The sequence below is a fragment of the Glossina fuscipes genome, unplaced genomic scaffold (genome assembly GCF_014805625.2).
Source record: "Glossina fuscipes isolate IAEA_lab_2018 unplaced genomic scaffold, Yale_Gfus_2 0, whole genome shotgun sequence".
Taxonomy (NCBI): domain Eukaryota; kingdom Metazoa; phylum Arthropoda; class Insecta; order Diptera; family Glossinidae; genus Glossina; species Glossina fuscipes.
This window is the reverse complement of record NW_023998414.1, coordinates 37,089,262-37,115,959: the sequence shown is the minus strand read 5'-3', so window position 1 is coordinate 37,115,959 and position 26,698 is coordinate 37,089,262. Positions and strand designations below refer to the sequence as shown.

The 26,698-nt window shown below is 33.3% G+C and overlaps 6 protein-coding genes across 10 annotated transcripts in view; 3 read left to right on the top strand and 3 right to left on the bottom strand.

The window, feature by feature from the left end:
• Nucleotides 1-639: 639 nt before the first annotated feature.
• LOC119640221 (pyrimidine-specific ribonucleoside hydrolase RihA) lies at nucleotides 640-5,924 on the bottom strand. Of its 4 annotated transcripts, none has more exons than XM_038038097.1 (8): nucleotides 5,485-5,924; nucleotides 5,266-5,424; nucleotides 2,152-2,534; nucleotides 1,812-2,091; nucleotides 1,587-1,757; nucleotides 1,391-1,517; nucleotides 1,192-1,334; nucleotides 640-1,132 (listed from the first exon to the last, which is right to left on the bottom strand). In XM_038038097.1, the coding sequence occupies exons 4-8, from the start codon at nucleotides 2,004-2,006 to the stop codon at nucleotides 743-745; spliced, it is 1,026 nt and encodes a 341-aa protein (XP_037894025.1). In that variant the 5' UTR covers nucleotides 2,007-2,091; nucleotides 2,152-2,534; nucleotides 5,266-5,424; nucleotides 5,485-5,924; the 3' UTR covers nucleotides 640-742. The 4 variants fall into 4 exon arrangements, with proteins under 4 accessions (XP_037894025.1, XP_037894031.1, XP_037894046.1 ...); XM_038038103.1 differs by having other exon boundaries at nucleotides 1,812-2,083; XM_038038118.1 differs by having other exon boundaries at nucleotides 5,367-5,424.
• Nucleotides 5,925-6,969: 1,045 nt separating this feature from the next.
• Nucleotides 6,970-9,061, top strand: LOC119634265 (cell cycle checkpoint protein RAD17). Its single transcript, XM_038028347.1, has 5 exons — nucleotides 6,970-7,146; nucleotides 7,239-7,316; nucleotides 7,371-7,990; nucleotides 8,058-8,524; nucleotides 8,637-9,061. Exons 2-5 carry the CDS (start codon nucleotides 7,302-7,304, stop codon nucleotides 9,059-9,061), a joined length of 1,527 nt encoding a protein of 508 aa, XP_037884275.1. The 5' UTR covers nucleotides 6,970-7,146; nucleotides 7,239-7,301.
• A 195-nt stretch (nucleotides 9,062-9,256) lies between these two features.
• LOC119631845 (ubiquitin carboxyl-terminal hydrolase 30 homolog) lies at nucleotides 9,257-13,873 on the bottom strand. Its single transcript, XM_038024379.1, has 7 exons — nucleotides 13,670-13,873; nucleotides 13,140-13,178; nucleotides 12,345-13,072; nucleotides 12,193-12,282; nucleotides 11,808-12,131; nucleotides 9,590-9,801; nucleotides 9,257-9,528 (listed from the first exon to the last, which is right to left on the bottom strand). Exons 1-7 carry the CDS (start codon nucleotides 13,710-13,712, stop codon nucleotides 9,417-9,419), a joined length of 1,548 nt encoding a protein of 515 aa, XP_037880307.1. The 5' UTR covers nucleotides 13,713-13,873; the 3' UTR covers nucleotides 9,257-9,416.
• Nucleotides 13,874-13,915: 42 nt separating this feature from the next.
• Nucleotides 13,916-15,868, top strand: LOC119631856 (zinc finger protein 699-like). 2 transcript variants are annotated; one of them, XM_038024398.1, is made up of 3 exons: nucleotides 13,916-14,632; nucleotides 14,692-14,908; nucleotides 14,963-15,868. In XM_038024398.1, exons 1-3 carry the CDS (start codon nucleotides 14,222-14,224, stop codon nucleotides 15,826-15,828), a joined length of 1,494 nt encoding a protein of 497 aa, XP_037880326.1. In that variant the 5' UTR covers nucleotides 13,916-14,221; the 3' UTR covers nucleotides 15,829-15,868. The 2 variants fall into 2 exon arrangements, with proteins under 2 accessions (XP_037880326.1, XP_037880319.1); XM_038024391.1 differs by having other exon boundaries at nucleotides 14,692-15,868.
• A 207-nt stretch (nucleotides 15,869-16,075) lies between these two features.
• LOC119631877 (platelet-activating factor acetylhydrolase IB subunit beta homolog) lies at nucleotides 16,076-17,423 on the top strand. Its single transcript, XM_038024425.1, has 3 exons — nucleotides 16,076-16,245; nucleotides 16,313-16,646; nucleotides 16,721-17,423. Exons 1-3 carry the CDS (start codon nucleotides 16,181-16,183, stop codon nucleotides 17,000-17,002), a joined length of 681 nt encoding a protein of 226 aa, XP_037880353.1. The 5' UTR covers nucleotides 16,076-16,180; the 3' UTR covers nucleotides 17,003-17,423.
• Nucleotides 17,424-21,330: 3,907 nt separating this feature from the next.
• The window catches only part of LOC119631870 (transmembrane protein 41 homolog), an 8,407-nt gene continuing 3,039 nt past the window's right edge, over nucleotides 21,331-26,698 (bottom strand). The window contains exons 3-4 of the mRNA XM_038024412.1: nucleotides 26,079-26,207; nucleotides 21,331-22,086 (exon numbers count right to left, since the gene is read on the bottom strand). Of these exons, the coding sequence (XP_037880340.1) occupies nucleotides 21,579-22,086; nucleotides 26,079-26,207 (637 nt within the window). The 3' untranslated portion in view covers nucleotides 21,331-21,578. The remainder of the gene's footprint in view (nucleotides 22,087-26,078; nucleotides 26,208-26,698) is intronic.

Sequence of the window (26,698 nt, the reverse complement as noted above, 5' to 3'; positions counted from 1 at the left end):
GGAAGAAAAATGAATTCCCCAACTGTTCACGGCTACGTGATAACGAAAATACACGTAAACTATTATCAGTAGATATGTCGGGTATGTCTAGCACAACCGTCGGTTTTGATTCAAAGAAAGAATATCGTGCATTATTAACGGCCGAATAAGACTAAAGCAAGTCACTAAAGCATGTGTGGGCGTGAAACGTTTAATTTCTGATCGCAGTGTTCACTTAATTCTATTTTGTTGCTGTATACATAAGTTTTTGTGTTACTGTCACAATCACCCATCTCTCGTTGATGAGCCGTGTTATTTCAAAGTCGTGTAAAAAAAGACTTGGGTGTATTACTCTCTTTTGTTGCTTGAAGTACTGCCAAGTTTACTTAGTTATTATCTTTAAAACTCTACTACTGCTGCTAACGCTTTTATTGTCTTTGCTAAATTCAACACTGCAACGGTATTAAAGTTCCCCACATCACTTGCTTAATATTGCGTTTTGTCTTTGGTTGCTAAAAGCAGAAGTTCTCCCTGTTCAATAAAATTAAGAAATATGGGAGCAAATACTCTGACAGAACCAATTTTATAAATACTGCTTAATGCCATCGAAATGCTGCGGGTGAACTGATGCAAAATGAATTTCAAATTTTACCAATTTATTGGATTGAAGCGATAACTGTTAGGCGACTGCTACTCTCTATCTAGCATGCCATTACAAATGAATAGAAACAAACTAAAAACTTTCATTACAAATATATTTTAATTAAATGTTCGCATTTTTATTATCCTCGCACGTTCTTATACTCACATTCAAATCTCTCAGACCCATAGCCCATTCTGCTGCGCATTGAAAAAACTCAGCGTCGAGTAATTCAATTAAATGCACGTTTTTAGCATTTTTCTCAATTTCATGTAAATGATCTAAAACCATTTGACCACGTGTACAACTGGTTAAATCTACAGTGCAATGCCAGAAGCTTTCTTTTCGTATGATTTGTTTGTCAAATAAAAACGCGGCAACTAGCAGACCATCACAAGGATTCCACGCTTTGTGACCCGTGATTAAATATTGAGCCGACTCTACGGCGTTAAGTATATCAGCGACTGGATTAACTTTAGCCGCACATTTACCAAACGTTTCAAAACGCCATTTCTATTGAGGGGAAAAAAAAAGGCAAAATTATTTCCCAAATATTGAATTTAATCACTTACTATGCATATGAAAAATCGATCATTCATACAAGGTTCCCAAGGCAATATCGTTATGGGGCAGGTGGATTTTAATAATACTATATGTGCAGCTTCAGGATCGGCATAGAAATTAAATTCAGCGGCCCGGGTACAATTACCGATTCCTAGAAGAAATTGTTGGATCCTTCTAATCAAATAATTAATAACGTTAGTTCCATACCCTGATAATTCCCACCCATTATATACAAATGCTTGATTAGTTGGGCAAAGCTTTGACCATACATGGAATAGCAAAGCGCTATATTAGTTAATGGACCAATCGCTATAATCGTCACCTCCTTAGGATGCTGAATAATGAAATAACTTGCATTCGATTTTATTTAACTTAAAGAAATTGATCAAGCATTTTATAATACCTTCGCACACAATCGATTAATGAGTGCAACGGCATGTTCGGAACGAACCATATCTTTCACTTGAATACTGTCGTCAGGATGTAGAACATCACCGAAACCATCTTTACCATGAAAGGAAGGCTGTACAGATGAGCCCAACAAAGGTCCTGGTGCACCCAAAAACAAAGGTATCTACGATGTAAAATTTTAATTTAAAATTAAATGAAAATAAAATTTTCGATTTACCTCTAAGCGACCGCACGTCTTCAATATTCTTAAAATATTGTAAGCGGCATTATAAAGACTTGTATTGCCGCTACCACATACGGTTACGCCAAGTATTGTCAGTTGCTTCTCGGCTTCGGCTTTCAGTAGCAATATTAAAGCCCATGCATCATCACTGCCGCCGTCGCAATCAAGTATTACATAATTATGTGACATATTTTCAAGTCCTCTCTAATATAATGTCCTTTAGCGCGTAAATTTGTCTTTCTCTCCTTTCGTTCTTTAGTACAGTACTAAAGTACTTTACAGGAAATTTTTAATTTTATACAAAATTTTATTAAATACAGCGGAATACTCTCACCTTACTTTTCTCGCAATGACTTACAATGCACTGCACTATAAAAGTCCAAATTTTCATTTGTTCTTTTCATTTATTTGAAAAAGAAAACAAATAAATACACGATTACACGAACTTATTACAGTTATATTATAAATGTTTTATTACGTATTTCATACATAGAAGTTGCACTCTCTTGTTCGCTATCGCCATACTCGCAAATATCCGTTTCGTTGAATTAGTTCGAATTTCATGCACCCATGCACAAATGCATAAATATTTCTGGATCACTCGCATATATGGATTAATTAGGATATGTATAATTGCTATTAGAACGGAATTCAGACGTTCAAATACATTTGCTCCGAAGAACGGTGATAAGTTGAATTCAACTGTCTGTACTGAGGCTTAATAAAATGTTTGAAAAAATATTTTTTTTTTTTTTTTTTTTATATATATATATACAGTAAAAGCTCTTTATTCGCGGATTAAAAAAAAATGCGACCCAATTCCTACATTCGCGGCTATAAATTTCTTTATTAGCGGATTACTCCAGGCCCTTAAGCTCTATTATATTAGACGAACCTTCAAAATCATATTGGATAATATGGAATGTAATCCTGTTATGATCCATATGATGTTATGGAATGCAGGAAGAAATTTGAGATGGCAAAATGCATCGTAAACATAAGAGAATCATTGGAAGAACTGAAGTCACGCACATTAAAATCATGCTGGAAAAAACTGTTGCCTGCTCTGACAACGGAAAATGACAAAGAATCTGTGCAAGGTCAAACGTTGACTGCAAACATAGCTGAAATCGCGAATGGAATAGGACGAGATGGGTCCGAATAGATAGAATCAAATGACGTTCAGGAATTGCTTGCATCGCAAGATGATGATTTGACTGAAACCGAATTAGAGGAAATGTTAAATTCACAGCCTATTGAAGAAGAGGCTTCAACAATCATTCAAAACGTGACATTTAATTTGAAAAGTCTTAGTGAAGATTTAAAAATGGCATTGATCCGTCTATGGAACGAAGTCTTATAATTAAGAGGCAAATTCCTAATGCGACTGCTGCGTATCAGTCTGAGTTGAAGGAGCTTTTAAAAACTGCCAAGCAAGAGAAACTTACAAAATTCTTCAAACCATTGCCTAAGCCTTAAGATGTTTAATCAAGATGTTCAAAAACTTCAATTAAATTGATTTTTTTTTTCATTTTGTCACCTAGAAACGTATCCCCTATAATCCCATATAAATTAAAAATTTCTTATTCACGGTTTCTGTATTCGCGGCATATTTATGGAACATATACGCCGCGAATAAAGAGCTTTTACTGTATATATATATATATGTGGCCAACTACTTAAGGGATATCCTTTATATGTGGGACTGCAGGTAGAGGAGGGTGAAAAGAGTGTGAAGAGAATTTGTGTCCGTTTCATTTTAATATGAATTCTTTTTTTTTTTTTGTTTTGTTTTGTTTTCAGAGAGAAACATTTAAAAAAATTTACCTTAACCTAGAAATTCGTCAGCCTAGAAGAAGTAAAGAGAGGTATTTTTCAACAAACCAAAACTCCTAATAAGCGTAGCGACTCTGTTTAGACTTGTCTCCCCTTGTCATCATGCGGGCATCTTATTGGCACCTTCCTGGCCAAGGTGCCAGGCAATCGAAAGGTAGAAAATTGAAACTTTTCATACACTCCCATTAATTTGAGATACCTGATTAGTCCTTAATAACCTAGAAATAACGGATCTACAGTATATATTGGTTTAATTTGTCGCAGAAATGCTTCTCAGAGCCATGCGAAACTGTAATGCAAACATTCTTACATGCCCCTTAATTAACGTTATTTGCACTTTTCATGATGCATACGAACTAGCTTGAACTAATTTTAATACCTGCCCAGTTAATCTATCTTCGGGTTCAATTTTTATTCGCATTATCGAAGGTTAACGGCGAGCTTAGTGCGTCGAAACGTTTGCAGCATCGAGAAGAAAATTTTGGAGACCCTATAAAGTGTATATATATTCTTGATCAGCACAAAGTCAAATTTTTATTTGATTTACGCATGTCCATTCGTCCGCACCTCTATCCATCGGTACGCGGTTCAATATTGGCATTTCATTTTTTCATCTTTCCTTAAGATAAAGGTGTTAAAAATTCAGTGTACGGGCAAATGTAGTTTTCTCACTCGTCATAACTGCTTTTGCATGGGCAAATTAATAATCTTAGCAATTTTGTTATGCTAATATCATTAAGGTATTGTATTAAAAAAGTATTAATTTTGCTTATTTATCTGCTTTGTTGATTGTGTACACAATTTCAAGGGCAATTGTTAGCATTTTTCCTGCCCTATCTGATCTATCTATGGCTAGCGGTAACAACATTGCCACTTAGAACGACGCGTCTCAACAATCATCTTACAACAAACTTCAACATCGGAGAGATGTTGTTGAATGGGTGTTGGAATTCCACCTAAATGGGTGGCCGCGAAGCAGCGTTTCCTAGAAGATCTGTCCCTGCATGCATAGCACGTATATTCATTCTAATTTCGAGCAAAAATAATCCGAAATAATGCATTTATGACGATTTCATTCTTTTCATCAACTTCGTATGTAGAAGCCTTGATTATGAATAATGAAAATGTGTATGATATAGCATATAAGTGTGCAAAGATGATCATGGTTGAAGTGTGATTAACGCAGTTTCACAGTTTTGCAGGAGAGTTACGGAGTATTTCGTTTAGGGCACTGTCATGGTATCCTGGCACACGCAACTCATATTTATTAGCTTTCTATAACAATGCTTTGTCTGAATCTGGAAATGCGACCCGAACAAACAAGCAACCGGGCGAACAGATTAACGAATTAACTAAATTGATTTAGTACCGCATGATCAGAGATAATATATAAACTTTGCAAATGTGTGCGTGTGCTTGTGTGTGTGTGCTGTAAAATTTTCATCTCCATTGTACAAAATTATTGCATCGCTATTCTTCATTCGCGAAATGTGCATTAAACGTACCCCCTGCATCACTTGTATGGATATATTAAATTTGTGCGGATATATGTGAAACCCACAAGCAATTCAGATAGATTGAGATTTTATGATACCAAACCGTTCAGACTCACTTTCGAAATTGATTTAAGCATATCTGTCCTTCTGTCCGTTCAACCTATAGATCCCATATTTGTTACACTGACATCTCTTGATCAGGTAGACTTGTACTTACACTTTGATAGTGCAAAGATGGCCAAATCGAGTATAATTCCTCTCTTGTTATATTATATCTTTAATTGAATAATTTGAAAAATAATTATGATCGCATATTTCAATGCCTTCTTAATTACCTTAAAGTTAGCTTACGATGAAACAGTGTAAAGAGACGAAATAAGTCTTTCGCATCATTTGCTTTTCATTTAATTAACTTTTTCATATATCCATTTGCGACGTATATTACACGTTCCCTACGCAAAACCACATATAAAGAAACCAACGCACGTCAGGTATTACGGGAAGCCCGATACATATATGTATATATATGTTTATAAAGCGATTAAAAGCGATCTTTTACAAAAGTATTTACTTTCCCTTTGGAAATATTTCTTTTTACTTTTAACTTATTTTTATTATTATTACTATTACTCTTTGCATATCTATGTTAAATTCGAAATCGCTTACTGCAAAAATATACAATCTTTCTCAATTTTCCGAATTCTTCCGAATTTTTTCAAGACTCTATTGCAAATGTTGAAACGACCGAACCGTTGAGTAAATAGATTGTGTAATGGATAATGGATGGATTTTATAAATTAAATAAATATACCTATCTTTCCGATTTTCGGTAGAACTCGTAACTATGTGCATATGCGTAAAATAAATAATAATATCATCAAAGTAAATTACTTTGTAACCGAATATGTATTACTACGATAAGAGATAGAGCAATAATAATGAAATTTCAAAAGAAAAACATTTAATGCAATCAGTTAGATAGGCGAGACGTACGTTTATGTGAATATTGAAATATATATATATATATATATATATATATATATGTCTAATAAACAAACGCTGAACACACTATTCATTTTGTATTTGTTTTAAACGATCTTTTTCCTCCTACAATGAATATACATCGCATAGAAGCAATATAACCGAGATTATCGCTTCATTATTACGAAAGTACCTTGAATGGAATAATTGCGGGGAGAGTGTTTAAATATAAAATTCAATATTAAGATTGTGTTTAACGATGGAATAACGCGAACTTACGCTCCTTCTTGTCGTTACAATTATACAAACCTAAATGATCGAAACAATTTTAAATTGGATTTTTAACACATTAAACTATTATCTTAATGCGATAATAAATAATTAAATGCATACATACGCATTATACGCATTTATTAATGTATGTATATACATAGGCTTATATGCAAATATATATATATATATACATATATATATGTATATAAATATATGTACAAAATATCCTAATCTTGATGTACTACTACCTGGCTCAATTTAGACTATCACTCATTCGGAATACTGCTTATCTACAACATGCCTTCAATTCTTGACTTCTATGTCATGTTACTGGACATATATATATATATATATATATACTATTTTATCTAAACGTCTACAAAAGAAAAATAAAATTTAATTACGAAATGTAACGAAATAATAAACTAAACAAATAAAAAACATTACAAACAAATTTCCAAAATTTATTTATTTCGCTTGTGGATTTCCTGCATAACAGAAGAGGAAGACAAAATAAAATTATTAACCTGGACAAGAAATCACTCTGTTAAAGGCCTGTAATTGCGTTTCATTCTCGTTTCGTTTCGATTTTGTGTTTCCAGATAGACTTTTTTTATTTTCATTCTCTCTTTGCAAAGTAAATTTTAAATACGGCACCGGTACAAAATAAATTTTTGTTTAAATCGGACCTTGTTAATACTTTTCATCTATAAAAGCAGTATTTCGTAGATACTTCCTTATTGGTATTAGCAAAATTTTTATTTCTTTTCCGAAAACCTGTACTTCATCGCTTGCCTTTTTTTTCATTATTAATACACTGGCTTACGGTGATTAGCTTTCCAAGTGTTTTTCATAACTCTGTCAACATAAACAAAAACAAAATTGTCACTTATTTGCTATGAGTGTTCGTAAGGTAATTATATATCCTTAACATTGAAAACTTTTGCTCTTAAATCCATGACTGTAGAAATGGGTAACATCGGCTTTCAATCAAATCTCTACAATGGATGCCAAAGGAGCAACACCACCGGCAGCAGAATGTTCAGATGGGAGATTAAGTAAATCCAAAAATTTGAAAAGGAAGTTGTCCGACGACCTGGGAACTGTCCAAAAAATTGTAAATAAAAATGTAACAGAAAATATGTCGCAAAAAAATTGGTTGAACACTTTCGCTCCCAGCAATGTCAACGAATTAGCGATTCAGCCGAAAAAAATTGCAGAATTACGTGAATGGTTTCAACATTGCGATTCTATGCGAAATAAGCAGCCAGCTCAAATATGTTTGTTGAGCGGGCCGTCTGGTTGCGGAAAGACGGCTGCAGTATATGTACTGAGCAAAGAATTCCAGTTTTATTTACAAGAATGGATTAATCCTATAGATCAAGAGATTATATACAATTTGGGTGATCAAGGCTATGGAGAAGGATATAAAAACTCGCAATCTGAAGCGTTTAAAAGTTTTCTTTTTAAAGCTTCGCGCTATAGATCGATACTGGGAATTACCAATGATAAAAGGCGCCTATTAATGGTAGAGGATTTCCCTAATTTTTTATTAAAAGATGGGGATGCATTCCAAGAGATATTAGAGTGCGTTTGTTAATGAAAAATAAAGTTTCTTTCATGTTTTTAAAAAATTTTCCCTTACAACTTTTAGAGACTATCAAAATTATGGCAAATCGCCAATAATTTTTATTGTCACCGATAGTAAAAGTCGTGGCCTTAATATTAACTATAATCTCTTCACGGATCAACTCAAGCAAAAATTGTTAATACAGCATATAAACTTTAATGCCATCGCTTCTACGCTTATGCAGAAAGCCATGAAAAGATTTTGTTCCATAATTGCAATGCAAACTGAAAAAGAAATGTATAAAGTTCCTGCAACCGTCATAATAGATTCAATAGTGGTCTCAGCTCAGGGAGATATACGTAATGCTCTAATCAATTTACATTTTGCTGCGTTAAATGGAGTACCCGGAGTACTCGTGACATCTTTAGATAAGCCAAAGGATAGCAAGTTAATGATAAAAAAGCGAAAAAGTCAAAACAGTTTAAAGTCGATAGGTAAAGATGAATCAATAACAATGATGCATGCTTTAGGAAGGGTATTTAATCCAAAATGTGAGTTAAAGTGAAATATGTATTTTTTTATTTTTTTTTTCAAAATTTTAACACAATAATTAATAACTTCATCTGAGATAATTTTTTTTCCACATTTCATATATATTTTAAGATGTAGATAATCAAGAACGTTTCCTGCACAATCCAGAAGATATTGTAGATGCTTTCGTTACGGAACCAAAAAAATTTACTGATATGCTGCAGACTAACTATTTGTCGCATTTCCGTGAAATCGAGTACATAGCTCCAGCCTCTAATGGGCTTAGTTTAAGTGATTTACTATTTCAAGAATATCGTGAAGATACTTTAGCTCACGTTGGTTTAAATATAGCAATTCGTAGTTTAATGGTAACCAATAAACAACCAATTACTGCTTGGCTACCTGTTAAAGCTCCTAAACGTTTAGTGTTGGACCATCAAGCGAAGCTACCGAAAGAAGCTGCACATCACTTAATTAAACCTTATAACGTCTCTTCGAATCTCTATAACACTGATTACCATACCTATGTTAAAATTTTATCACAACAAAATAAATAAATAATTCATTATTGCTTAAGCTTATTTCTTTCTTTATAATTTTATTCCAATACCGATGCGAAACAAATATAATTTTTATAAATAGAACTTTGAAAGTGTTATAAATAATTGTTATTTTATTTTTTTATAGTTGCAATTTTAAATTAGGATAAAAGATATTAGAATCTTCAATGTACAGTGGAAATATAATAATAGTGTGATTCTCTATGAGTTAATTGTATGTATTTTTTTTTTATTTATAAATGTATATTAAATATATGTTTGTTGCTTGCTACTCCTTCATGTAGGTAGACGAAGGGGAGATCTTTGACAAAAGGAATACTCAGAAATGCGACAAAATGCCAAATAAACGCAATTAACGCATTGGCCTTTGAGAATGACGATCATAGAATATTAAGTAAGCTGGTACACTTAAAACCTCATCAATCGAAACTTCTCGCACCACAGTGTCGGAAGTATAGTACCAACTAAAATGATTAATGAAATTTGCAATAAATGCTGCCAATACTAACAATTGAGTAAACATACCGATGAGCGTTACGTAGAGCACCTCTTCTATAAGTAACAAAATGACCGGAATTAGCTTCACCTGAATGCACAACCACAGCCAATAAACGGTAGAGATTACGAGGAAACATGGGTCCAAATTTATTACTCACACTTCCATATGATTCACCCAAATTGTTCATAGGTAGACTAGAAGAGAACAATGACATAGTAGAACCCCAAGGAGTACCAGCCTAAAACGAAAACATGGAAAACAAGAAAGAGATTATATTTTGCATAGACCAAGTCTTCTGATACCTACCATTTTTACAAGTTATCTTTTAATTTATATATATTAAACTTCAAGAGAATATATTTCAAATATGTATGATAACCGTAGGACTAATCCCACGCCTCGGCATATTAGACATCGTCTTCACAAATAACCTATTATGGAGCGAGCATATTGCCTACTTTATTTTTAAACTAGGAACAATCAACAACTTGTATGTATAAACAACTTATATGTTCACAATAGAAGGGGGCTCCACATTAACACAGCCATCAACATTTGCAAATCTGTTGTTATCGGGATATTGTCCCACGATATTACAATTTATTCCCCTTAAGGGTAAAGTTCCTAGCTTTAGCGAATTTCGAGAGAAATTGGCCGTAAACAAAACCTTAAGCTGACCTTACGATGGCCTTCACAATGTGTTTTAATACCACATTTCCACACGCAATAGAAATTCGTCTTCTTTCGTAGCGAAAATTTTAGAACTTCTCTCCACATTTAAAATAGTTATCGCAAAAGCCCTGTTGAATGTACAATATCCATTAACATTTTGATTAACGGCAGCCTTCCCAGTCTTTCCAAGGATATCGCTAGTCATATTGGCTAGACGGCTCTCTTAGCTGATAAGCCCAATCTTGTTCGTGGATGATCTTTTGATGGTATTGACACCTCTTCTTCTTCTATCGCGAAACAACTGTCACGTTGACTGCTTGGAAGTATTAACGAATGTTCCGCGGAACTGGCTGTTGTTATATCAGGTAGGTATCAGGACATATACTTCAGTCTGAGTGTCGTCAGAGCGATACGATCCAATCGTAAGAGTTATTTTGGTCACGATTCTTTGCATTCCCTCCCATATTGGGATTGACGGTAATGAGCACGCGGATCAGATTGCCAGACGCAGCCTCTATCACTCTCATATATCGGAACCGCCTTATCTCCCTCAGGCAATCACTTCACCGCATAAGTCCATTAAAATCGCTATTAATTTCAAAGATATTTCTACAATCTATTAAATCTACTGTTTGTAAGCCATGCTACGATAATCTCTTCACCCGAGCCGAATGCGTTCTCTTTGCATTCCTTAAAGTGTATAAGTCCTTCATCAATACCAAACGTTACTATGAACAAACTGAATTTCCCAAATGTGTTTGTTGTAATGTCTCCCTTTCTCTCGGCCATAATTTTTCCAAATGTCCTTTTCCCAAAAATCAACGGTTCCCTTGAGTGGTTGTTTGACTGTTCTAGAAGAGATATGATTCCCGGAATTCGCCTTTCTTCCCGAACACACGCATCAATTGATACACAGATCATACTTAATTTATTACCATAACTTCTCTAGTTACAATAGTTTTTTCTCTATTTCTGCAATGACTTGTTTATCTTTTTCAATTCACAACAACCTTTGCTACTGAACAACAACAGGCGCATTTGATCTAGTTATCCCGCACTTTTTAAACCATATTTTGTAAATTTATTTATAAAATATGCGGGAAATAGACAAATAAATGGATGAAAACAAATGTAATATCCTATGTAAGAGTAAACAGCTCATTGCATAATAGCAATCTAGTTTTTATGGCAGCATTGCTGATTCACAAAAATGACGCCATATGTAAGCACCACACACCTACTTAAAATAACACGGACAAACAATAAAATAATTAATATATCCTTAAGAGTAGGCGTAGTAGCAGAATAGAAATGCGGAGACAGATCGATAATTGCGTTTATGCCCGATTATGAGCAAATTATGAAACTATATAGGCAGTTTCGCAATATAGTGTAAGCACATTAGGATCAAGGACATAAAAACACGTAAACGACCAAATCGATCGATTTACTATTAATGATTCTTATACAGATAATAAGAAGTCTCAAAATTCATATAGCTTTATATTAAAGGCCTGATATACTTCCTAATGTGAATACAGAAGAAGTCATATAAATCTTATTATCTCTTACCTGACTATTTAAGTGTGGTTGTACGAAACTATAGGGTGCCATTGACAAGCTTTCGGGGAAATGTACATAATCTTGACGCTTGCATACTTGCCCTGTTGGTAACCAAATGGTGCGAGCAATATGTATGCAAAGACAAGCCGGTAATTTCGCAAATGTCAAAGACTTCGTGTGAGTAGTGGTTTCTTTGCATGTTTCACACTTGACATCCGTAACATCTTCCGAAGTTATGTAATCACTTAACAATTGGCCCAAACTGAGACCCGTACGTTTTTGTGACGGCAAATTTAATGTGATGCTATCAAATTTGTCATAACGCACGGTAGACTAAAAAATGGGGAGAATTAAAAAAAATCTTCAAAACTTTGATAAAAATTGTTTGCTAAACCTTAAAGCCGCAGGCGTTACAAATGATTTGGGTACCCATAGCGCCTTGAAATGGATGTGGTACTTGTGTAGGCATTTGTTCAGACCATATCTTCAAAAAAAAGTAATAGGTTAAAGCGCAATCAAAAAAGCAATCTTATAAAAAACACCTACAGACACCTTGCCGGGACCGCGGCTTAAACGTTCCAACGAACGATACGCATTAGATACTCGTTTGTTAATAACTTCCTTTGAACGACTAGGTCTGTCGATTTGGCCTCCCAGCATAGGTATGGCGAAGAGATCAGCTTCCAGAAAATCAGTTGGATCGGCTTTCGCTGACAAGTGATCTCCTGCTAATTCCCTTTCAACGACAGATGCCGGTGAATCAGGTGTATGGGCCTCAGAGCGAACTAAGCGTGCAATTCCGGTGGCCTCATCATAATCAGCGTTCAGAAAATCAGTTAGCATGGCACTTGAAGGCCGATTAAGTAGCTCGCCGTTACCCTCACCTATAGGCAAAGCGTCCGATAAAGAACCCACTTGCTTTGGGCGATGAGCTTCCTCTTCTAATGAGGATAGCATAATATGAAATAACTCATGAGCGTCATGTTCCTCCTGAGGTATAACCCAACCCAGAGAATTCAAAGCCCGCAAAACACCTCCGGGTGAATAAGGATCGCCGCGTAAAGTTGCGTGGGTGCCATTAATAACTTCCAAAGTATTTAACAATGAGCTAATAAGGCTTTTGCGATCTGGTGTGGCATTATTGTACAATTGCAACCAAGCGATAAATTGCGGGCAAGCTGCTAAGGCTTGGAGTAGAGTATTCAAAAAGCATGTTTGGCCAAAGTTATGCAGACCTGCTATCTGACCCCGACGCTGACGTAGACGTGAAGAACCTTTAAAATATCGAAATAGTTTCTGAATTTCCCCTTTTAGCGTCAACTACGTAGGACGTCCACTTACCCGAAGGGCCCCAGAAAACAAATGCGCCTACTACAGCCGCTGTTGGTATTAGTTTTTTTAAAACCAAGAGAAATTTTATTAATTGTTTGTTGTTTTAAACAATAAAAGGAAATTATAACATTTTTAGCTTGGTGTTGGTGAGAACAAAAACATTTTTTAAAATATGCCTTTTCAAAAGTATTTTGTTGAACTGAAAAATTTACGCTATGAATTATTGAAGTGTTCACGTTAATAGAAAATCAATCATAAATTTTTAAACTAAGGTATAAATTTTTTGTGCGATACTATAGCGTCAAATAAAAAAATCGTTAAGAAAAAAATTGAGCTAAAAAACAGCTATAATTTTAATTTGAAAAACGCTTCAGTTCTGGTGTGGTCGGTCGTTCTTCATATTTCTTCTGGTTCTTCTTACTACTTTTGAACGTCATTTTGCTTTAATTATTAGCGATGTTGTTGTTAAACATCTATGCATAGATATACTCTAACATAAATATTAAATATACTTAAATATACTCTTATGTTTTTGTTACCGAATGTAACACCAGCAGCCATTAGTATTTTATCACTTTCCATCACTTCTTATAAAAATGCTGTTTTTTGAAGAGTATTTCTAATTAATTAAAGCAAATAATCCGCAATTTTTTACATTTTTGTTATAGTTTTAGTATTTGTGGAAAAACTTAATGAAAATTATCGATACCGTAATAACAGCTGAGAGTTTCAAGAATTGTTTTTAATGACGGAATGCATCTTCTTACTTTCTCTTACATATTAGCAATAATTGATAGCACATTTTTTTCGATTTTGCAGTTCATCTCAAAATCGTCAAAAATTGTTATCTTACTCATCGTAATATATAGACTAATTGTAGTTTTATAAATATCATATGAATTTTTCTTTCGAATTTCGACAATAATTTTTGGAAGAGTTCGCTAAATTTTAAATTTTCGTCATTGTTTCGCAGAAATTGCTAACTGTTTAAGGCAATACTGAGTGTTTTGGATAATACTACCAAACAGAATTTAATTTTTTATAACTATTCGGAATTTGAAAAATTCTGTAAATTGAAATTCAAACGGAGCATGACAAGTATTACAACTGAAACCGTTAAATCTTTTTGCCGCGCTTGCCTTAAAGAGTTACCTCCTCGCCAACGTTACACTATTTATTGTTTAGATTACCGGGTTCGCTATTGGCTTCAGGATGCGACTTTGAAAAATGCTTTGGCCACTGATATTTACTCTCACTTTATTTGTCGTGATTGTCGCGAAAAAGTAGAAGATTTTCTTGAGTTTCGGGAAATGTGCGCCCGCTCCCGAAAGCGGGTGAAGGATTTAGCAGAAAAAGAAGCACAAAAAGCTCTTAAGACTCTCAGATCGGAATATCATGTTTCAGATCCAGCACTCCAGACAAAAATTTTGGATGAAATTTACGGATCAGTAAGTTGGACAGATATGAGTGAAGACGACTTTAATAACAATGAAACCGTGGATGTAGGTAACAAGTTAATTTTCAATTTGAGCTAAACTTACTCTTGAATACTTTTTTGCAGTCCGAGGATTTAAAAGATTGCGAAAAGAAAAGTTGGCTACCTCCATCGCAGATATCGAGTCCTTATAAACTTCGAGATTCATTTGGATATTTTCCAGATATTGAAAACCAGAGTGATCATGATCATAACGAAACTGAAATTAGTCAAAAAAATGTATCAAATATTCTTTATCGTAAACCTACAAGTATGTGCAGCGTTTCTATTTGTTCGGATGACAGTAAGAGAAATAACGAAAAACCAAGACTTTTGACCAAAGTAGACACTATTACAGCTAACACTATGCAAACTGAAATAACAAATAAGAAATTTCAATACCATCGTCGATGTGATCAGTGCGAACGCCATCTGAATGAAGAAACTCTACAACAGCATATACGCGCTCATCAAGCTGTAATGTCTCATTGTCCGAATTGCGAACGCAATTTTGATTATCCAAATTGCTACAGACCACATGTTGAAGAAGTTTATTGTGACAACAAATTAAACATTGTAGGCGAAGACTCCCAATATTGTCCGATAAGTATTTCATCACCCAAATTAAAAAAAAACGGTGTTAGCCAACAGGCATCATACAGGAGTCTTCATTTTTGCGAGGAATGCGGAAAGGTGTGCGAAAGTCGCCCGCAACTCAAAGACCGCATTTCTAGTCATAAACCAAAAAATCTATATCCATTTCAATGTAAAGAATGCAACAGTTGCTTTAAAACGCAAAGGAGTTTAAGAGGACATGAACAGCGACACGCAAGCAATAACATATTTGAATGTCCACATTGTGGAATGCGAAAGAACACGTACCACGAGCTAAAAGCACATATAAACCATCACACAACAGCGAAGCAACAGCCATGCCCAAAATGTAATATGGTATTCAATAGTGCAGGAGGGTTGACCATGCACGATCGCATTGCACACTTTGGTTTAAGACGCCTCAATTCTCCGAAAACTAAAGATTGTACTGTGATAAAGCAGGCACCATCAGGTCGTCAAACTGAAAGGCCTTTTAATTGTCAGCAATGCGGCAAACGTTTCATACACGCAACAGCCTTGAAAGCTCACATGAGAACTCATATAAACTGCTCTCTACAGCCTCATAGATCAGTTCCTAATTTAACTGAAGTCTCAGATGATAGCGTGTAATTAATATGCCCAATGTTCTCTTATGTTTAAATTTTTGTTTCCATTTTTGAAATTATTGTCTATTAAAAAAAGTGAACAAAACCGAATATGTCGTCTATTTTTTAAAAAAGCAATCATTAATGATACGAAAATTAGTATTGACAGCGAAATTAACGATAGCACATCAACTTATCTGACTTTAACTATAAAAAGAAGAAGAAGAAGAATAGATAGTCATATTCTGTATTTGTAAAAGGAAAATTGTTTAGAAGAGGAGGAATTTTCTTTAAATTGCATTTTAGTTAATGTAATTGTCATAAAAGAAGTTGTACTCTTATATATTTTATTACTATTTTATACCTAAAGAAAGTAAATGATGAACGTTTGCGCTGTGGCTACCCAAAGAAAAGATGTCGATGGCGACAATAGATGGTTAAGGTATGATATATTTAATGGTATGTTTGCTTTTAGCTATTAATTAATTGCTAATTCACTGTATCTATAGTATTCATCGTCGTTTTTTATTGGAATGCCAAGAAAAAGATCCAGATGTTATATTTTTGGGGGATTGTATTTTAGAAACGTTACAAGATACCGAGACATGGCATAATTATTTCGCACCATTGCACTGCCTTAATTTTAGTATACGTGATGATCGCACCGAAAACGTGCTGTGGCGTATTGAAAACGGAGAATTAGACAACGTAAAACCAAAAATTATAGTTTTACATGTAGGAACCAATAATATAGAAAACAAAGGCGATGATATAGCAAACGGCATATTTGAAATTGTTCAAAGAATACGTGAAAAACTTCCAGACACTTACATCGTATTACCTGTAAGCATATCGAATTAAATATGAAGCAAAATTAGAACTTTTAGAGCTTTTATATAAACATTTTTCTATTATAGAGTTTACTACCTCGCGGTCATCAACCAAATGAATTACGTGATAAAAATGCTGAAATAAATAAGCTGATTAAAGAGAAAGTTATTGGTCTAAATCGTGTACAAACGGTTAGCATCGACAAGGGCTTAATACAAGCAGACGGTACTATAAGTCATCATGATATGTTTGATTACAAAAATCTAACCAATACTGGAGCGAAAAAGATTTTCGAACCAATTCACGATTTACTATCGCAAATACTCAATGAAAATGAAAAAGAACGCGACCTCACCCCTTCCGAATAGTCGGAATAAAGGCATATAAATATACGTACTCGTACTCTTACATGTAAGCACGTACACAATGAAGGCATCTATTTATTTACAACAAACGTGTCGCTTTTCCACTTGCATTAGATCTTTATATATAAAAAATTACTGGATTCATCTTAAAATTGCTTTCAAATTATTTCTCGCAACATGCAGCCAGTTAATTTCTCATTTTCACCATTATTCCTCGTCCTCCTCCTCATACCCCTTTTTTGCTCCACTTATTTTTTATGCTCTTGTATTCGCGATTACTTTATTTCGTTTATTCAACATTATAGCTATTAGCTTATTTTCTTCTAAAGTTAGTTAAGGATAATCATTCCAATGTATACCAAAAAGAAGAAAATATTATTTTTAAGCTGCTCAACAGCAACTAGAGAAAAAAGATTGATCATCCCCCATCTTTAATATTTAAGAAACACTTTTCACTTTCTACTTTATCAGCCTTTGCATCGAAGAAACCTACGACACCTCATTAAGTGAGCAATCACAACAAAAAGTCAATGAATTAAATAAAATAATTTTTTTTTTTTATGAAGTACAGTTAATAATTGGAGTTTGACTTAATTGATAAAATATATATATAAACGTTGATCAGTTGGTCATTCAATTTTTTAATGTTATTGCAAAATATTCTTATATATATATAATTTTCGATCTATTGTCGACGTGGTAGCGAGCTGATCCTACTTATTTTCGAATCCAATTTTGGGCCTTAAACTAATAATATTTATGGTGAATGTAACTTCTCAGACGATAGGCAGTCAGATACTTGTTAAGCAGATATATATTTTACATTCATTACATAATTCTCCGGTCAGTATTCCTAAGTGTCATAAGTGAACGGCCACCCAAGCTTAAATCGATTCAGAGATAGATCCAGCTTTTATTATGTTGATCAATTCCAAATCATTTGCTGAATCGATCTAAACTTGTCTGTCCGTCTGGCTTAGTCGTTTGTATTCAAAAATTTTAAGATATTTTGATGAAATTTGGTGCAATAGTGTGTGTGTGTGTGTGTGTGTGTTTGTAGTGTGTTTTGGTCCAAGCGTGAACGCTGTTGAAAATGTCTTGAATAGGACTACTTATTCGACCCCTTTAAGTTAATCAATGGATAACTGCAGGATGATGTAGCATATTTAATGGTGGACCGTGTCCCATTAAGGTTGTTTTTAAAAATTTGTTTGAAAAATATATTGACGGGTGAGGTGGGTGAACTAAACCGGACTGCCAGGTCTTTTCTTTCCCACCTTAATGTGAAGTACATTTTCATAGACTTGCGACATCCCATCAATCAGTAATTGCCGAGACTGATGCACAAATATCGTCTCTAATAGGCACTCCATGTTACTTTTGAAGACGACTACCCTTTAAATTATGCCTATCGAAATTTCATCTCATTTCGTTCTTTCGTTTGCAAGCTATACTGACTGACGCCTATGTTGTTGCTTTGAGAAAAAAAATCAATCAAATTAAACGTTACTTCTTGATGGGAAAAAGTACCGGTCAAAGTCTGCGTTGCGGCACTTCTTCTCTGTTGAAAAGTAATTCCAAATGAGGTCATATGGACGTCAATCTTGAAGATTTCAAGAAACAGGTAGGTATTCACTACTTTACACAAATATATGGGCATAGGAGAAGAATGCATTGTCGAGGAGTGAAAAACGCCTTCTCATTAAAACGTCATATTTCAATCAACCCTAAAAAATTTGTTACCCATCAATTGCCTATAATGCCGTTGATATATCATACCTGCAATTCTCGTCGGATATTCGAAAATCTGATATCTGAAGGGAAAACTTTTGGTTAGCGTTGTTTGGAATTATATTTTTGTCCAATTCTTTACCATCAGTTCATAAACTAGGTTATACTAATGAGATATTGTCGAGAATTATTTGAAAATATTATTTCAGATATCGGGTGTCTAACTGTAAGTTCTCTGTTTCTTATTTCTTTCCTTTTCAAAGTAGAAAGTGTAGACGAATCTTACGTATATTATTTGACAATGTCTTGTGTCTCTGACTTTTACTTCATTTCATTTTTTTAGTTCTTTACTTTTCGATATCTTTCTCGGTTCTTTTGCGTCATTTATAGAAAACATTATATTCAACTATTTGTCAATTTTTGAAAAACATTCTATTTTGTCTAATTCATAAAATTTTTTTTCGCATAAATTGAAATATAAAACAAAAGGAACCAAAACCCCTGTGTAAATATATCAAATCCCGACGAAGAGTTTTTTCGAACTAGCAGATCATGTAAGAAACTATTGGGCAAGTCCGAATGTGCCAATAAATTTATTAAATTCAAAATTCCCAAGAATGCGCCAAGAATGCACTGAACAATATACTACGCGATGAAACAATTCTTGTTCTCGAAGAGAGAGTTTATTGAGGATGCGTAAGTGTTTTTTGTCTACAACATTTCATCTTGTTTAGGTATATTCTCGCTTTACCGTATCGATCGCGTGCAATTGTTGTGTGAGAGAATGATGAAAAAAGCGTTCGATAGAATCAATCGATCTTAGAGTAGAAGCTAACCGATTGCTCATTTGTGTTTTATTTCCGATTTATGGTCTCATTCGTTACGTCCGTCTTTCTATCTATCAATCGTCAATCATTTGATTTCAATGATAGTATAAAATTGATTTCTATTTATTTGTTACTTCTGCCGGGAATGGTTCGCGTTTGCATGGATCGTTCGCATTAGACTTGATGATGGTGGACTTAATTTTTTTTTAGTTCAGATGGCAAAGCAGTATCCATTAGAATATAAGATTTCGTTTTGTTCGTTTTTGCTCGAAGCGTCTTCTTATAGCGTAATATTTATCCCTAAGGAAAAAATTTGAGCTCCACGATTTATGTATTACATATAATAAAGCTTGTTCGCTTCATACAATTAAGGTAAAATTTGGAAAATTAATAATGATATTAATACGGAAATTGCTGTTGATTAGTCTTGAATTGAGAAGACGATCAAGTTAATATTTGAACATATTTGGACCAACAAATCGATTATGTATATAACCACTGATACATAGAAAAGCTAAAGAAAATTGATGTTCTAACTTTGTTTTGAAATATCAAAGCGATTTAAATCAACTGGATGCTTGAACGGATAGTCTCCTGTGCATTTTTTTTTTTTTTTTGCAGCCTTCAAGCACTTAGCAAATAAATTTATTGAGTTGAAAGCAAAAGAGAGCGACGTAAATGAAAGGGAAGAATAATTGTGTATTCGAGAGATAATCGCTAAGATTCTCATACGAAACAACTTAAAGTAAACAGATTTTTATGGGTCTCTGCGGTCTTTCCTGGCTGCTCTTTGTCTCAGTTTGCCTTAATGTCAACGCAACTCATGTTGAACATTGCTTTCGAATTGCTAAAGACGTCTCTTTAATGTCCTTTTAAATGTACAGTAAGGCAGAATTGAGTTGAACTGAGTTGAAAGAGATCTTGATTATTGTTAGTTTAAAGTTTTAAGAAACGGTTTGCATGAATTGTTGCATTTTGCTTTTATTGTATCCACCTTGTGCGTTTTGTTAAAATAAGAAAAGTTTATATTAGTCGTCCCGTATACATTTTAGAAATACTTAGCAACTGGACCACTCTTACTTAGACTTAGTAAAGTTATCTATCTCATGAATTCTTGACACCGTCAGATACATTGTAACTAAAAAATCAAATTAACTTTCTATCGATTCATTTATGGACACGAATTTAGATTAGCTTCCACGTTTATTTGGTTTTATTTATTTATTTATTATTTGAATTTTTTTTTTTTTTTTTTATGTCATTCTTAAACTTTTATTTTTAAAATATTTTTTTAATAAAACGCATTAAAAATATGAATGCTTTATTATTATTATTATTATTATTATTATTATTTTAAATTTAAAAATAATTAATATATATTGGCAATTTTCAGTTTCGTTCTCTTTTCATTATAATTTATATGAAAAATTTTCTAATTGTAAATTATAAACATAGAAAGAAATAATAGGCATAACGACATCAAACGATGTAAAAGGTAAACCGAAGTGATGAATGAATACTGCGTTTACAAATATAATAATAAATACGTACTGAAAAGTGCGATAGCAAAGTTTTAAATTACAATACATTTTTTTTTTTTTTGTTTTTTTAGTTTTTTTTTCTCTCATGTTTTTACAGAAAGTTTATAGATAACTAAATTATATATATATATACATGTATATATCATATATATATATATATGATATATATATGTGTATATATATCAAAAAATTGCATTATGAAAAATTATTCAAAAACGTCTTACCTTTTTTGTTTTTTTTTTTAAAAAGATGAGACGATTATAAAAAGTTTTCAAAATACACGCTACGCGCACATGTGCGCATATTTGTATAATACGTAAATTTGTATGCATTAAATCTTAATGGAATACAGTTAGTTAGTTATTTATGTATGTATGTTTAGAAGAAAGATAAAATCCAAAATGTAAATTTACTAAAGAATTTCAATTTCGTAGTATACGTTTACGTGAATATCAATCAAGCTTGTTCGCTTCACAAAATTTATTGTATTTTCTTTTTCAGTTTATTCTTTAATAATCCCGGCACCAATGACAGACAAGCGCACATTGTTAATACACCCATTGAAGTCCAAGAGAATGCATCGCTGGAACTGCTCATCTTTTGTAATGTTTTACCCGCTTGTATAGCAATCACTGAGGGCGGTGCAACGCCACAGAACGTGCCCAATGTAAATGTATACAATGGTACACCAATAACCGGAGCTGCTAAATTAATAAACCAATTGGGTAGAATCGGTGTCATACGCAAAAATAGCATATAGTTGAACAGGCTGTCGCGATGTTTTTCCACATGTTTAGACCATTCGCTGATTTTTTTTGGCCAAAAATGCCTTATCAAACGTCTGCCAACCAAATTGGATAAACAATAGCATAACGTCGCACCCAATGCCGAGCAAAAGCAAATAAGAAAAAGCGCTATCGGGAAACGATATAAGAAACCTAATAAAATGGAAAGAAATAATGATCCTGGAATGGCAAATGTCTGCAAGCTGAAAAGGAAATGAGATACGCGCAAAAGTTGAGGAAACCCAATAATTAAATTTTAAATAATTATTTTTTAGTTGAGCATGTAAAGCTTTCTACAAAACTAATTCATAATATTTAGTAATTTTAACGATCCTTTCATAAAAATTAAGTGGACGTAATAATTTTGTACTCGAAACTTTGTTGTATTGGAGGAGGAACATTGGCGTAGCTTCACTAACTAACTCGTAATAATTTCAAATTAATGAATGAATGCTACTCACATATTCACAGTGCACATGTTTAAGTTTCAACTAAAAATATTTCCCATTATTGTTTTCGATTGCGATTTCAGGCGCTATAACGCGCACTTTTCCCTCGTTTATCCATTTTTCGTTCGATATTAGATTAAATGACTTACTTGCCTTTAGAGATTAAGGCAAATAAATATCGCTGATTTTCAAGCGCCTTCAGATGCTCGATTCATATTAAACCTTAACTTAACGTATAGCAAGCAAAGCTGTACGCTTCTTAAAATATCTGCCCCTTCACTAAGTACAATCTTACATAATGTTAGTGCGTCTGTACGTTACCATACCATACCAACATCTCTTGTATTGTTATAATTGGCAAGAGAAGGAATAAATGTTATCAATATATCAACTACCAATAATAATAATATCTTATGTTCATTATTATAACTTATTATAACTAAAGCAATGGAATTTCGATTATTTTCATAGCATTTGCTGTGCGTGCATATGTTTGCCTGTACAGAAAATTATACACCATATTTCAAAAAAATATATACATAAAAATGAATTAATTAAAAGATAAAGCTAGATCCGCGCACAAATTTGATTAAGAGATGGTCCAAAGGGATCTTAAAGGATCTTTACATTATCAAAAGGCTACACATGTGCTTAGTTCGATCAAAAAATGAGTATGCCTCTTGTTGTGTGATGTCCTCACTATGTAGGTTCAATTGAATGCATAGCATGAATAGCGGTCAAAAGCAATTCTTACCGTTGGCCCTTAGCAATTTATGTTGGAACCGCTTTGACTCTCTGCCTCCTTATAAAAAATAAGTTGCTTCTGTTATGCTTACTTGGTGTTTCCTTTCTAATCAAGTTAATTAATTAATGGTATTATCGATTCGTCGACATTACTTGGCAAGATAAGCTTTAATGTCTCTAATCGCGTCTCTAGACTATATATTTTCATTAGCTTTGTCGATCTAAATATAATTACGAGTTGTTTACATCGTATTTAAACTAATTTTTAATCTGAATATTTTATGATGATTCGAAAATTAATTGGGTTTTCTTTACTGTATCGATTGCCAAGCATTTGCATGTTTGCAATACCTCTGCGCTGAACTGGACACTTGCAGCTTGGTTCTGTACTGGTTATGTGTATGTATGTCTCCTTGTGCTAATTGGACGCATGTTTCTTTTTTTCTTACCTATTTATTTATACATGAATTATTATTTAATTCATTTTTTTTTTAATTTTTTTTTTTTTTTTTTTTACTTCTCCTTATATACTTTAGACCAGTTTTCAATAATAATCACTACAAGTGTTGCTTGTACGAGCCAATTGAATTCATTTTAGCTGCGTTTTATATGTAAATAAATAAATGAAAAAAATAAATTATTAAATCCAAATGTCAGACCATAATGGCTATAGCCTCTCTTTGCAATAAATTACAAGAGATTATTCATTTAAAGTGGTTAGGGTAGGGATCAACACACAATATATGTCCAAATCAATTTAACAAACAATTTGCATCCATATGAACATGACATTCGAGATCAAGTATTGCTATACGAATTGTGACTTTTAAAATTTCGTGGGCTACGTACATTCGAATTTCGAATTTTTTTTTTTTTTGTATTTTTAGTTTTCTTTTGATAGATAAAAAGATCAACACTCCACACTAACCGATGAAAACGTTGAAGTAGTGAAGAAAATCATTATGGAGTAACGTCGATTCACTACTAAAGAACTTTTTGAGGATGTCGGCATATCGATTGGTTGGACTAAAAAAACCGTCGTATGAGCATCGCTCAGGAGCTGTAGAGCGGCTGATTGAAAATGTCATACTTGTTTCCTTCCCATGATTAAAAGGATCCATGAAAAGAGGTAGTTCTGCCACGACTAACTAGATAAAGACAGTATTGCTGGAAGAGCTGAAGATCATACCAAAAAAAGCGCATATCGGAAATGCTTCGAAGATACGAAATTGCTTTACTATACTATATCTGATCCAAAAAGCACAACTATATTTTATTTATGGAGGATTACTGGAAAGTGGACAAAATAGTTATTATTGAATAAATATTTTTCGAGAATAGCCACTCTTTCTTTTGAACACATCTCATATTGATGGAGTCATGTAATACATTTCACCCAATTGAGCAATTATTTCATAATCTATGTGACAGGAGACGATGTCCTGTCCTGATAAAAATAAACGTCATCCGTCAAAATTAGCGCGCAAATCTTATTCGGCTGGGACCAATTTTCTATATACCCATCATATTAATCCAATTTTTACTTATCGGGACGCGATACAATAGATAAAATTGATATTATATAAGTTACTATTACTGGATTGGTGGTAAGGAGTTTTGGAAATGGCTTTTATTTAGAATAAAATGAAAGAAATGAAAATTTAATCACTCATACTATCAGACAGACAGACAATTTCATTTTCATATAAAAAATATTCAGAATAATTGTCAACGTTTCTTCTTCTTATTGTTTACTTTAGGAGTAGTAAGTGGAGAATATTAAAAGAGTGGAAAAATGAAAGTGTGAATAATAAGCAGAAACCATTACGCAAATCTAGAATAGTTCAGTCTTCTATTTTTCATAATTTATGAGCGGCACGATTTACTGTAGGCGTGTCCTTTAATCGATTTGATCTATTTTCAATACAATTTTTGCGATCAAGAGAGTGCCATCAGTATCCATTCATATAGCTAAATCGATTCAGAATTTAACGCTAATCGGATGTTTAAAGCTTTTTTTTTTGGTTGTTGCAAACGTTATAACGAAATTGGTATAAACCATTCTTCCTAGAATAGTGAGTGTAAAAGAAGTCAATCAGCATAGTAATGTCCGAAAAGGCACATCGGTTTTAAAAAAGTGTCGCCCCAGTTACACCGACAGTCCAAAAACTAAGCCAAACATTGACTTGTTGCGGTGATGGAACCGGTTTTTCGACTATTCCTATTCCAGATAGTCGAAAATGTTCCTCATCATTTCGAATAGTTTTATTTAGAAATTTTGTAATGAATTTTCATTAGTTCAATGCGTTAATGCTTATGTACATCGATCTATATTCGAATAATAACAGTTAAAGTTGTGTAAAATGAATTTCCTACACAAGATTACGTCAAAATCCAAATCACCCAATATTTTGACACATAATTTCAACTATTCCTTATATGAACCGGTGGGTGTAATATAATGTTTAATAGAGTCACCCATGTTGAGACAGTATTACTGATGACAAAGATAACATAAGCGCACAGGCAAAGCATAATATGAAAAGAATCAAATTTATAATAACCTCAATAATTATTTATAGCTATATAAGCAAATAGTAGCGATAGCCAATAGAGTACATGAGATAAAATAATTGTACAAATAATTTTGATATGTTATCGATAATGCTACCAAAAGTATAAATGTACACGTAAAAATTTTGCACGCTCGTACCGCAGAGACATGCTTACATAAATTTACTGCAAAATATTCAAGGTTATTATTAATAATAGATAAAGGAAAGGTAAATGACTGCGCAGCAAAAAAAAAAAAAAAAAAAAAAAAAAGTGGGGGGCACGTGATTCATGAATAAATAACTTTTCTAAGCTTAATTGTCGTCAAAAACGAGATAGAAGTCTTATCATCTATTAAATGAAAAGTAAATTTGGCATTAGATCGTCGTTTTATACTCAACCTGCTTCTTTTTTTTTTTTTTGTTTTTTCTCATTAACAAAAAGGATACAATATGTAAGCGACCACTACGCCAAACATCACTTCGAAGTAGTACATATCCTTGTAACGATCCAATACTTTAGCCAACATTTTGGCATCTTGTATATCACGTGGTATTTTCATATGCTGCTTTTCCGATCTACACAAAGAGAGACGGAGGGAAAAAAAGAAGGGAGAGAGAGAGAGAGAGAGAGAGAGAGGGAAAACACTTTTTGAATAAATATTTTTTAAACAAGAAAATCATGAGATGATGACGTATATAGAAAAAATCAAGCGTACACTATAGCAACTAGGAAACAAACAACACGACACGGCACACATATTTTATACAAACAAACGACGTACGCATACAATTGCTCTATAAATTTAATTTCGTATTTGTATCGTATATATTGTTTGTGTGCTGTTTACCGTTGTCGTATCATTTCGTTTTCAATTTAAATTAAGAAATTTTTACCAAAGAGTAAAAAACACAACAAAACATCAACAATAACAATAACAACAATAAATCTGGTCTTACACATAAATTAGCAATGGTTGTTGGAAAATGAGGTGATACCTTACGTTGCCGTAAACATATCAAATTAGTTGAAATTTCGTAATCATTTATAATTGACTATAGCAAACTAT

Bases quoted from the DNA above. Each gene is read 5' to 3' on its own strand.
- LOC119640221 (XM_038038097.1), bottom strand. From the start codon at position 2,006: ATGTCACATAATTATGTAATACTTGATTGCGACGGCGGCAGTGATGAT. The intron at 1,758-1,811 runs GTAAATCGAAAA...TTTACATCGTAG, and splicing joins AGACGTGCGGTCGCTTAGAG to ATACCTTTGTTTTTGGGTGC. The intron at 1,133-1,191 runs GTAAGTGATTAA...TCCCCTCAATAG, and splicing joins ATCGATTTTTCATATGCATA to AAATGGCGTTTTGAAACGTT.
- LOC119634265 (XM_038028347.1), top strand. The intron at 7,991-8,057 runs GTGCGTTTGTTA...TACAACTTTTAG, and splicing joins GCATTCCAAGAGATATTAGA to AGACTATCAAAATTATGGCA. The intron at 8,525-8,636 runs GTGAGTTAAAGT...ATATATTTTAAG, and splicing joins AAGGGTATTTAATCCAAAAT to ATGTAGATAATCAAGAACGT.
- LOC119631856 (XM_038024391.1), top strand. From the start codon at position 14,222: ATGACAAGTATTACAACTGAAACCGTTAAATCTTTTTGCCGCGCTTGC. The intron at 14,633-14,691 runs GTAGGTAACAAG...ACTTTTTTGCAG, and splicing joins ATAACAATGAAACCGTGGAT to TCCGAGGATTTAAAAGATTG.
- LOC119631877 (XM_038024425.1), top strand. From the start codon at position 16,181: ATGATGAACGTTTGCGCTGTGGCTACCCAAAGAAAAGATGTCGATGGC. The intron at 16,246-16,312 runs GTATGATATATT...CTGTATCTATAG, and splicing joins GGCGACAATAGATGGTTAAG to TATTCATCGTCGTTTTTTAT. The intron at 16,647-16,720 runs GTAAGCATATCG...TTTCTATTATAG, and splicing joins ACACTTACATCGTATTACCT to AGTTTACTACCTCGCGGTCA.
- LOC119631845 (XM_038024379.1), bottom strand. From the start codon at position 13,712: ATGGAAAGTGATAAAATACTAATGGCTGCTGGTGTTACATTCG. The intron at 13,179-13,669 runs GTAACAAAAACA...TAATACCAACAG, and splicing joins GGCTGCTGGTGTTACATTCG to CGGCTGTAGTAGGCGCATTT. The intron at 9,802-11,807 runs GTAAGAGATAAT...TTTTCGTTTTAG, and splicing joins AACCACACTTAAATAGTCAG to GCTGGTACTCCTTGGGGTTC.